Source organism: Pygocentrus nattereri, chromosome 12, assembly GCF_015220715.1.
Source record: "Pygocentrus nattereri isolate fPygNat1 chromosome 12, fPygNat1.pri, whole genome shotgun sequence".
Taxonomy (NCBI): domain Eukaryota; kingdom Metazoa; phylum Chordata; class Actinopteri; order Characiformes; family Serrasalmidae; genus Pygocentrus; species Pygocentrus nattereri.
In genome coordinates, this window is record NC_051222.1 from 8930823 (window position 1) to 8943403 (window position 12581).

Here is a 12581-nt window from a genome sequence, read left to right on the forward strand (position 1 = left end):
GCTTGTCTGAAAACGGGCGGGAAATACAGATAAAGCCGTTTTTCTGTTTTTTTTCTCCTCACATGAGGTTCGATGACGCGGCGTGTCTGGGTTGGGAGGGGTGTCCGGTTATTGGTCAGGAAAAAAGGGAAACTGGGGCAAGTTCCACTTTTCTCTCACATCATGTGGCAGGCAGCTGTCTGAGCCAGCTCAGTGAGAGCAGTAGGAACTCTCGTGTTGTCTTTTAATGGCCCTTAGCCATTATCTTGGAGAACCTCTCCAAACCCCCAGCTGAATGCTCAGCCCACAGCTATTCACTCTCTGTAGAGCAAGCAGGAACAAGCCCAGGATGTGCTGGACAGGCTGAGGCTTTGTCCGCCTCACCCTGTGGCCTGCTTCTTCTCCTTGCCCGTCCCTCGTCCTTTCCCCCAAAACCTCTCTACTCTTTTACGACACAACTGTGCAAGGGTTATAAATGTCCAGTAGCTTGGCATGAAATATAAACCTTCACTATGAGCGAAGCAGGATTTGCTGGAGCTTTTGTTTCAGCCTCAACAACTAAATATACAACTGCTTCAGCATTTAGTGCGTCCAGCTCGCTTTCAGGTCTTCCAGTAAATCTGCAGGGATATTTTCACTCACCTCCAAAGTTCAGTCATAGAAGCTGGTTGCATTTTCTGCTTCTCATGATCCAATAAATCCCAAACACATTCAGGTCTGGACTCAGTCCATTTTTCAGCTTTTTTGTTTCAGTGTTAGGATGGACACAAACACTTTTAGATCTGAAGCAAGCTCAAAGATGAAGGCTTTAAGTGCTGTTTATCTGAAGGGGACAGTACTGGTGTCTACAAAGTCTTCCGGGTGGTTGTTAGGAATCCCACTTTCCTTGTTGCTTTCAATCATTTTGTAAATTCCAGTTTTGAAAATTTGTGATTTTTTTTCCTAGTAATTTTTCTGTGACTTTGAATGATCTTATATCTGATCTCATCAAAAATATCTTCTGAAAAAAAAATGGTTTTAATGGCTATTTTGCTTGGAAATTAAATAAGCGATGGGTGATGTCTGACCTTTGCACAGCACTGTAAGTAAAGGTATATTTGATTACTACTACATTATTATAATGCAGTTATTTATTGTTATTTTATTTATAATCTGGTAATGGGGTGGGAATATTTTTTGGAATTGACTGTATATCAAAGACAAACCTCTGGGTTGATCATTTAAACTGAAGAAGTTCACACAACAGTGTCAGAAAGTGTTTTGTTGCTCTGTTATTTGAAAACAATCAAGAGCCCTAAAGTAGAGCCCTGCAGTACACCACTTAGAATACTGTTACTGTATAGCATTTGTGAACAAATGTGAGACACCTAATGGAAAACGGAGAACATTGTGAAATATATTAATATATTGTGTATTTGTTTGGTTTGTGACTAGCCTGTCTTTAAATTTTGACATGGTAGCACACGTGAAATGTATTATTACGGCCTAAATGTCGCCAAAAATAAAATGAAATAATGACCTGTGATCTTCCTCGTTGTTGCTTTTCGTCTTAAATGTCTTCTAGCTGTCAACGTGCCTTTTATTTTCTGTAAACAGAAAATGTTGGGGTGTGTAATTTCAGACTCAGTGGGCTGTGTGGATCCTGAGGAGTGTATGAAGGTGTGTGGAGCGGAGGTTGGCTGTTCCAACATTGCTTTTCCCAAACTGGTCATCGAGCTTATGCCTAGTGGTAATTAAGATCTCTTAATATATGTGTTTGTTTTTTATCTCTGTGAGTTGAAAACGTTTCGAGTGTGTGTTTGTTAAGACTTGTGGTTTTCAGTCCTGCTCCTGGTGATGCTATACACTGCATAGTTTTGCTGATTAAATTCTTGGGTTTGTTCTGCTCACATCTGATTCAGCGTGTCAGGGCAGGCCCTCAGGTTTGAGGAACATGGGTCGTTTAAACCATTTGTGGCTTTAAGGCGAATGCATCTGTGTTTGTGTTTCAGGCCTGCGAGGCTTAATGATTGCAGTGATGATGGCTGCTCTGATGTCATCACTGACCTCCATCTTTAACAGCAGTAGCACGCTATTTACCATGGACATCTGGAAGAAATATCGGAGGGGGGCGAGTGAGAAAGAGCTGCTGTTAGTTGGCAGGTGTGTGGTCATTTGTGAATTTGTGTCAATTTGAAAAAAATCATTCCTCCATTATTGCCATGTTGTACTGCTACACTCATTTATTATTCTTTGTTTATTTAACATTATTCTGGTAATAGGGTGTGAAACATTTTGGTATTAACAGTTTATGAATAGCAAATGTTTGAGTTGATTATTTAATCTGATAAAGTTCTGGCAACACTGTCAAGACGTTTTTAATTGCACTATTATATGAAAAAAGCCAAGGGTCCTAAAATAGAACCTTGCGGTAACACCACTTAAAATGCTGTTACTATATACCACTTTATCGTTATTTGTGAACACATGTGAGACATCTAATGGACAACAGAGAACAGTATGCTTAAGATGTACATGAAAGAAATACAATTTGCAAAAATGAAGGGCAAAAGACAATGAAACGTTTAAATAAACCTGAATGTCACAACAGAAGAACTATTGTAAAACCTCACTAACAGAGGTATTAACAGCCACAATGATGACCGAATGTGAATATGTGTGTCTCATTGCAGGATTGTGACTGTTATTCTGGTGGTAATCAGTGTGGTCTGGATCCCAATCCTGCAGAGTGCCAACAGTGGCCAGCTCTATGTTTACATCCAGTCAGTGACCAGCTACCTGGCTCCTCCTGTTACTGCGATATTTGTGATGGCTGTATTCTGGAAAAGAACCAACGAGGCGGTATGTATACACTCATCTAGACACACCAGAGATGTTCTCAAGTCTCTTCCTGTGAGTCCTGGTAGTCTCACACAGCTGTTAGCTTTACATTGTATCAACATAAACTCTAGGAAAACACTGTCAAACCTGTTTAATATGGCAAGGAATGTGGTCTAAAACCTGCTAAAACTTCAGCTACATTAGCAAGTGCGCTAGCTAGCAAACTTGCTATCCAAACCACAGTCTAACCAACCATGTGGTTGGGGGTATGTATTTAATAGAGTTTGTAATGGGTTACGTTTTATCCCCACATTTAACACCAGTAGCCTAAATTACATTGTAAAAATAGCGTAATACAGCCCTGTTGGTGGGCAGCTTGGTTATGCTAACGTGCGTCTACTTAGCTAGCTAACCTCACCAGCTAGCTAAGAAATGGTGACACATGAATACACAAGAAACAGAAACAAGGCGCCAAGTTATGTTAAAAAGGATATTTGAATGGAAGGTGAACATCATCACTGAGGATGTGCTCAAAGATTCCATTAGCATGAATGCCAAATGTGCTGATGTGGTGCAGACCTCTGGGAACACAGGGCTGTTTCCAGTAAATTCACACGTAACGTTGGAAACGAAAAGGTTATGTTCTTTAATTGCGACAAGGTCCTACATTTTCTCAGGCTGTTACTTAATGAGTCTGTGAGTCACATTGAGACTCAAATCCACATCTCTGACAGGTTGAGTTACTATTTGACAATGTCTTAGGTGTCCTAGAGTAGAACCTTGTGGCACACCACTTATGACACTGTTCCTTCATAGCACTTTGTTGGTATTTGTGAACAAACATGAGACATCTACTGGACAGTGGAGAACCTTATCCACATCGTATCTAAAATATAAACACAATTATCATACACATATTTAGTCACTGAGGTTCAAGTCCACATTTCTGGTAAGCACAGACATAAACATGCACATGTCAGATGCCACATGCCACAGGATCCAGTTGAATGCAAAATATCTGTTTGTTTTTGCTGTAAATTCTTCTGGCTATGCTGTAGGTGAGGGCGTGTGTATTTGTGATGCTATACTGTATGTTTGAACAGCATTTGTGTAGTGTGAGTGAGAGACTGAGACAGGGAGGAGGGAGGCAAGGACGGAGAAAGTTTGCAGATGATTTACTGTCACATGTCACAAAAAATGATGTGTAAACAAGCTTTTCACTTAAAGGGAGAGAGAGAGAGCAAAGAAGCTCAGGAATGGGGCGGGTAAGGTAAACTTCGTCAAGGCTTGTGAGATCTGTGCCTGGGGGAGGAAGATCAGAGAGGACATGACCTCATACGCCTAGACGCTTTGGAGTCCCCTCTTTAGCATGATTATGTGATACGCCTTATCACATAATGAGATACTGACCAGTGACATTTAGCCATGCTATACAGTATTGAAGGGGAATTCCACAGGTTTTTCTACATTTGTGCACAATTAACTGGTTAAGATGTAAACAAAGCCACCCAGAGTGCTTTGATCTGAAATGCTCTGTTCTAGAGAAACTTACAGAGTCAGAATCTTTCACAGTGGTGGTGATAGGAACCAGACGTCTGAAGAGTTTAACAATTTTAAGGACGTTATCACTTGAAATGTTCATGAATGCACTGCCTGACGCTTGTTTTGCATATGCAGCTGTCAGAAACAAAACCAAAATGGTAACTTTACAGGAGAAGGAGAAAACCTACTTTGCTTTTAATGTAAGTCAATGGAACCAGACGTTTATCCCAAGTAACTTTTGGCTGTTTCTATTGGTCCATTCATCATGACATTTACACATGGTGTAAATAAAACAGGTATTTTCAAATTAGGTCAAAAACTGAAAGACGTCAAAGATTTTGTTACGACAACAGCAAATAGCTTTGACATAAGATTTTGGACCAACACATGTTTTTTCAAAATGTATTCCTTGCGGAGAGGCACGCGCAGGGTGTCCTAAGCCAAAATCGTCACCAAAGCAAAGTTATTTTTTCAGTTTTACCACTATTTTACCTTCATCAACAGTCCATATCAATGTGTAATAGCTAACCAAGAGAAGTTGTAGTAGGTTTTAAAGGAATGTGATTGTCAGCTACATTAGCTAATCTCTTCAGCTGACTTAGCAAGTGTGCTAATTAGCAGTCTGGCCAACCACATAGTTGTGTGCTGTGGCTGGGGGGCAAGTATTTAATAAAGTTTGTAGGTTTACATTTTATTCACATATTTAACATCAGTAGCCCAAACTACATTGTTAAAACCGTGCTATATAGCCGTGCAGGTGGGCGTCTTGGTTATGCTAACATGTGTCTACTTAGCTAGCTAACCTCACCAGCTAGCTAACAAATGGTTACACGTGAATTCTTTTAAAAGCCCCCAAAAGAAAGTTATTTTTTCAGTTTTACCACTATTTTACTGTCATTAACGGTCCATAGCCAGCTACTGTGACAGCTAACCAAGAGAAGTTGTAGTAGGTTTAAAGGAATGTGAACCTCTTCAGCTGAATTAGCAAGTGTGCTAGTTAGCAAACTTGCTATCCACAGCATACTCTGACCAACCGTGTGGGTGTGTGCTGTGGCTGGGGGTTTGTATTTAACAGAGTTTGTACATTTTATCCCCACATTTAACGTCAGTAGACCAAACTACATTGTTAACATAGTGCTATATAGCCAGGCTGGTGGGCAGCTTGGTTATGCTAACGTGTTTACATAGCTTGCTAACCTCACCAGCTAGCTAACAAATGGCCACACGTGAAGGTTTTTAACAAACATTCCAAAGGAAAGTCATTTTTTCAGATTTAACACTGTTTTATCTTAACCACTGTAGCCTACTGATGGCAAAGCTGGTGGTCCACTGGAATTTTGCTCAGCGTTAGACAAAATTCCACTTATCTTTGCTCATTTTCCACTCACAGTCCAGTTTACTTATTTTTCCTTCTTTCTTTTCTTTAGGTATTCTTTGTAAATTAATTAAGTAAATCATTTTAATCAGCAACAACATTTGCTATCGATTCATTCTATATCAGGCCTACTCATTATTTTATTACTCTCTGTTGTTTGTAATGTTTGTCTAAGTTTATTTTCCAAAAATAAAAGTCTCTGTGCATTTAAAATCTGTTTGAGGAGATTAAAAACTAGTTAGAGCTTGTTTGCAGGGCAGTAATCTGGGTGGTCCGAGGGTGGACCAGCAGTGGCAAGCACTCAGCGGGGTGCCGAACTTATTAAGTTAATGAGGGATATATGCTTGCTGTCTGGGTCGGTTCAGTGGTGGATTTGGATAATAAATAAAATGGCTATATATGTTGTAGACATGGTGACCCCTGGTTCAGCGTTAACTCTAGAACAGAACATTTCATATCAAACAACTGCACAAGCTTTTGTTTAAGTCTCAACGGTTGAATTTCGATTGAATTCCCCTATAAATGGTTCTATAACCAGAATAACTAGCCTCTTTGTCTGACCCATACAAATTTGCCTTACTAATCTGTTTGCACTGTTCTGATTCATTTTCACTCTCTCCTCCCTCACTTGCTCACCCAGACGTTCACTCGATCAGTCACTGTCTCTGTGTCTACTCTGTCTTTGTGGAGTGGGACGATTGGTTGACTAACCAGAATGTCTGGAGATTATGGTCAGGAAACGTTTCAGCACGAAGCTGACAGAAGCAGACGTTCAAAACACATTAGAGCTATCTGTCACTTTGTGGTATGTATGTAAGAAAGACTTCATTACTGTAGCTGGTGTCAGCTCACGAATACAATCACTGGAGATATTCAAATTCCCTGAGAACATCTGATCTCCTCATGAGTTCAAATGTCAAACATGCGAAATGAGACACTCTGAGAAAGTTTTGACATCTAGTTTGTCAGCTTTAACCTCCTAATTAACGGTGTGGTTGTATGATCTCTGAAGTTCTTGAGAAGGTTTCTGTTTGTGAGTTGAGGTGATATGATGCACGACTTGTGTGCTTTAGGGCAAATCAGTTCAGGCCAAGCCTTGCGAACACCAAACCCAGATTCATCCATCAGATGGACATATAGTGAAGCATGATTCAGCACTCAAGAAAACATGTTTCCATTGCTCCACGGTGCAGTGGAGGCATGCTTTACACCACGCTTGGCATTGCGCATAGTGATATTAGGCTCATGTGCAGCTTCTCAGCTACTGAAACCCATTTCATGAAGCTTCTGACACAAAGTTCTTGTGCTTACATTGCTTTTTGGAACGCTGTATTAAGTGGTTCTATGTGTATTATGCTATGCAACCCTCCGTCTGTGAGTTTATGTGGTCTACTTCTTCATGGCTGACACTTCCATATTACAATAATAGCACTTACAGTTGTCAGGGGTAGATCTAGTATGGCAGAAATTTATGAAAGTGGTAACTAGTGACTGCTACATTTTAAGTCACTGAGTTCTTCAGTATGACTTATTCTACTGCTGGTGTTTGTCTACAGAGATTGTGTGGGTATGAGCTTGATTAGGTACACCTGTTAGCATTGAATTTGGTTGAAAAACCTGAATTCAGTTTTTGAGAATGTCCAAATACTTTTGGGCATGTGTTGTTGGGTTTTTTTTGCTGCTGCTGCTGCTGTTTTTTTTTTTTTTTAAATGCCCAACACGTTCTAGGTATTCACTGGGTCTATGTGTGAAACAATTTCCTAAGTGCTGTGTAGTTATTCTGAGTGAAATGGTAGCATTTAACCAGTTTAGTTCATTATAAACTGAAATAAAAGTTTGTTATATTAAGCTATTGGATAATTATTTGGTAAGCACAAACATAACCTTAACTGACACCACTGTGCGATGTGGAGGCCTGAAACTAGGTAAATCGATAACTTCATTGCGTATTTCAAAATTATTTATATCTTAGATGTGCTATTCCATGCCAATCTTAAATACTGACTTTAAAAAAAAAAAAAAATCATTTCAGTCTTTCATGGGTGAGACATGTGCATTCATACTTTATTAGCTGCAGGCTTTGCCTTGTGTATAAGGAAAACTCTACTGAAAACCTGTCACTTTGGCACAGCTTCAAAACCTGTCACTTATACGTGACTGTCATGCTGGGGAAAAAAATCAGTCTGAAGAACAGAACTGAAGCACTACATGCAGTAAGTGTGGTGCTTAAAAGGATTAAAGAGGCTAAGTAACTTAAAACAGTTGACTAACCTGGAGTTTGTATAGCAACCCAGATAGCAAGCACATATAAGGTCCGCTAGCTCAATACGGTCGGCACCCCACCTACTGTTTGCCACTGCTGGTCCACCCTTGGACCACCCAGATAACTGTCCTGCAAACAAGCTCAAGTCAAGAGGCTTTTATGGTCATTCCATCTATGTACAAGTACACAGTGGAGTGAACTTACGCTCCTCCAGGAACGTCACGGTGCAACAAGGAACAAAAGTACCAAGTGTGAACATGTAGACATCGTGTGCAAACAAAAAAATTCACTAGATACAATAAATACGATAAATTAAACAGACATTAGACACAGTAAACAGAGGACAGTGCAGCACCGACATAGCACTCATTCTGGAGATGAGGTAGTGAGAATAAGGTGCAGAGATATTAACATGCTGTCATCTGTGAGTCACGCAGTCAGATGACATATATAAACACAGTAGTTAATGAGGTAGACAAACCTGAGTGAAACAGTGTAGCAGCAATGTTTCAGGTAGCGCAAATAGAGCATCAAAAGAGGTGAGGGTGTAGAGTCTTTTTTTGGGGGGGTGGGGGGTGGACGCTAGTATTAGCTCAGTCCTTGTGAGTTTAAAAACCTCGAGGAACAAAGCTGTTGCAGAGTCTGGCAGTGATGGCATGGATGCTCCGGTACCTTCTGCCAGTTGGCAGCAGTGAAAAAAGTCCATGTGTGGGATGGATGAGGTCGACCACAATACTAGTGGCTTTCCAGATACATCATGTGGCGTAGATGTCCATGATGGAGGGGAGAGAGACCACAATGATCTTCTCAGCTGTCCTCCCTATACACTGTAGGGTCTTGCGAAGCGGTGCAATTCCCAAACCAGGCGATGATGCAGCTGCTCAGGATGCTCTCCACAGTCCCTCAGTAGAACATGGTGAGGATGGGAGGGGGAGATGAGCCTTCTTCAGTCTCTGCAGGAAGTAGAGTCGTTGCTGGGTTCTATCTAGTTTTTAATTTTCTCAAACAGATTTTAAATGCACTTTTATTTATAGACTTTTATTTTGGAAAATAACTAGACAAATATTACAAACAACTGAGAGAAATAAATAATGACTAGACCGGATATAAAATGATTCTATAGTAAATGTTGCTGACACTGAGCTGGATTAAAATTATTTACTAAAAGAAGGAAAGAAAAATAAGTAAACTGGACTGTAAATGGAAAATGAGCAAAGATAAGTTGAATTGCGTCTCTGACTCTGCGTAACCAACAGTGGGCCGCCCGGAAAATGCTGAGCAAAACACCAGTGGACCACTGACTTTGCCATAAGTCGGCCTACAGTGGTCCACTATCCTCTTGCTATCAGCTAACTGAAGTTTTAGTGAGTTTTAAAAGAATAAGATCTGTAACTTACTAATAGGTCAGCCAGATTAGGTGACAACTTTAGCTAAATTAGCTAAATGTAGCATACATGAAACTACGTGCACGTTGTTTTCAATTTACATTTAAATTCATGGCATTTGGCAGACACTCATATCCAGAGTGACTTAAAATTTGACTAAGTTACACAGGTAGGTGAAGGTAGTGTTTAGAGTCTTGCCCAAGGACTCTTATTGGTGTAGTGTAGGGTGCTGTCTTGGTTCTCACCTTTAGACACCACATTTACTGTATGCAGTGCTGTTTTGTCCATAAGATTAAAGCTTTATCTGTAGTGGAAGACTTTGTATGGAAGCTGTATGACTGCATATGATCATAGCAAAAGTGACAGGAAAAAGTCACAAATGTAAGATTAGACGATCTCTCAGATATACTGTTTTTTATCGTCTACATTTGATTGACCAGAGCATTTAGTGAAATCTAACACATACGGTGGCGTTTGGCTCTATAGCCTCCTTGCTAAGTGAACTAAAAGAGAGGAGCCAGCTAGCATAAGCCTAGCTAGCAACCTACCTATCCAAACACCACACAACAAGTTTGGGCTTGGCATTCTGTCAAGTCCAACACCAAACACTTGACTTATTGTCTAAACTTGAATCAGCAGAGCTTCTGTTAGCTAGAATTGAGCGAGTTCTGTGGTGAGATGAGCTGTAGTTGATCAGCTAAGACATGTTTGTTGTCTGAAATTTGTTTCTTTAGTTCTGAATTGGTGCTTCGAGGCGAATGTAGCTAACAAGTAATGAAAGCTGACACCCTCCAGTTAGCACTGCACAAACTGCATGCCTAAATCATATCACGCATTCTTCAAAACCATTACGAGTTGTAACATAAACTTGCCTGTTTTGCCAAGTCATTGCTTTTATACTAATGCTAATGGTGGGCCCTCAGTCCTGAAAAAAACAGTCTAGTAGCAGATAGGCCTCCATAGCAAGCTGCCCCTCAACAGAAAAAAACTTTGTAACATTCTAGCTAGAGGGAGGCACCTCCAAATACTCAGGGCCAGGATGTTTTCCGTAAAGTCGTTTTTTCATGGACTGCTGAACAACCTCAAGCTACATAAGACACCAGCACCTTGAATTGTGACTTTTATCTTATACTCTTTTCTAAAGTGTGCAGTCAAGTTTTACAGCTTACATGACACACTGTTATTTATCTGTCACAAAGTCCTAACACATCAGGACTTTTGCTAAAAATTGCTTACCTGTAGATGCATGTTAAGTGTTTTATAGTCTGAACTGCCTGGGTTGCATTCTTGTTGAGGCATGAAAATAAAAGTCTGCCTGTGTGGATAACAATGCTACCAGAATGAGAGACGGAAAAAGAGAAAGCAGTACAAGCATTGATACAAGTATCTTAGTAATGTCTAATTAAATGTTTAAGAGATTAACCTTCACATGAATTGTGAGCTTGATGGACATCTCATTCAAAACCGTGGCCATTAATATGAAGTTTGCGGCCCTTCACTCTTCTGGGACACTTTCTACAAGATTTTGGAGTGTAACTGTGGGAATTTGTGCCCATTTGTGAGGTCAGGCACTGATGTTGGATGAGAAGGCCTGACAGTTGATGGTCCAATTCATCCCAAAGGTGTTTAGAGGGGTTGAGATCAGGGCTCAAGAAATGCAAATAGCTGTAAATTTAAGGATTTTTACTGTAGTTGCATTTTCAGAACTGATTTTTTAACTGTAATATACAGGATTCTTTTGCGCAATTCTGCTGACTTCTCTGGGCTCATTCTCATCTGATTCAGACTGATGCCCTTCTTTGAAAAACTGCAAGCAGTTTGAGGCATTTCCATAGGCAGGCAGTTTAATTTCTTTTACTGCTGCCGAATGCAGAAGGAAGTCAGATTTCATAGTCACAGTGGCTTGTGGGTTTCCTATGCTCATAGCCACATTCTGTTCTTCTCTGTTTTACATGCTCCTTTATCTCAGAGATATCCTCTAAGCCTGCTGTTAAAAAGGAGTAAGCATAGCAACCTGGATTAAAGAGTTTAAGTTGTTCACAGAAGTATTCACTTAAATTGAGACCGAGGAAAAATGGAGAATATAACCATTAGCTGTATTAGCTGTTTTAAGCATGATTACTCGCTGCAGTGGTGCTACTGTAGCCTGAGAGTGAGATTTTCCTGTTTAACGACCAGGAAAACCCCTTCTGATGATATGTCTTGAAAGTGCAAGGAATTTTTGAAACGCTTCAAATGCTTTGGGGCAGATATGTGATGGGAAGCTAGTTTAAATATTTTTCTTGGCTAATGATTATTGATGGTACTGCTAGGAAGCTAATTATCACGTCTGTAGGGGGAATTCTCAATTGATGTATTTTTGTTTAAATGCATGCTGGATATTGAAGGGAGAGAAAACAGTAAAAGACAAATACACAAAAAAGACAAAGTTATGCTATGTGGAAACGTGTACCGTCACCTGATGAGTCATCCTTTCAGATTTTTTTATGGAAATATGGAACATTGTATTCTCCACGCAAAAGAAGACAAGGGCCATCCAGAGTGTTACCAGCATGAAGTTTAAAATCCAGGGTCTGTCATGATATGGAGGTGTGGTAGTGAGTTGCTGGCACACCTGTGAAGGCACCAGATTGTTACGAGTGTAAAGTTTAAAATCCAGGGTCTGTCATGATATGGAGGTGTGGTAGTGACTTGCTGGCACACCTGTGAAGGCACCAGATTGTTACCAGTGTAAAGTTTAAAATCCAGGGTCTGTCATGATATGGGGTGTGGTAGTGGGTCGCTGGCACATGTGTGAAGGCACCATTAACACTAGACAATAGATGTAATATGTGCTGCCTTCTAGAAAACGTCTTTTTTTAGAGACATTCATAATAATTTCAGCGTTACCATCAAAAACAAGGAATATTATGAAATATGACAATGAAGGCTCCGTACTATTGCATAGCTGAACACCTGAAAAACAGAAGAATGGTTAAATGTCCACCAAGTAGATCAACTAGTGTCTTCCAAAGCATTTATCAAATTCTGTTAAAAGGGAATGTGATGTAACAGTGGTAAACAGTGGTAAACATGTTTCAAAGTCTGATACAAACACTAAAGAGATGCAACTACATTAACTCTGAATCTCAAACCGATGAGACACAGAGATGCAATGCTTCTCTATAAAATATTACATAGCATAACAATAAACATATTAAATGCTAGTTTTAAGCCG

At 40.0% G+C, this 12581-nt stretch overlaps 1 protein-coding gene across 1 annotated transcript in view; it reads left to right on the forward strand.

Moving 5' to 3' along the window:
- slc5a10 (solute carrier family 5 member 10) overlaps positions 1-12581 on the forward strand; it is a 58630-nt gene that overhangs the window by 42912 nt on the left and 3137 nt on the right. Inside the window, exons 10-12 of the mRNA XM_017721011.2 lie at positions 1601-1708; positions 1971-2121; positions 2652-2820. Coding sequence (XP_017576500.1) covers positions 1601-1708; positions 1971-2121; positions 2652-2820 — 428 coding nt within the window. The remainder of the gene's footprint in view (positions 1-1600; positions 1709-1970; positions 2122-2651; positions 2821-12581) is intronic.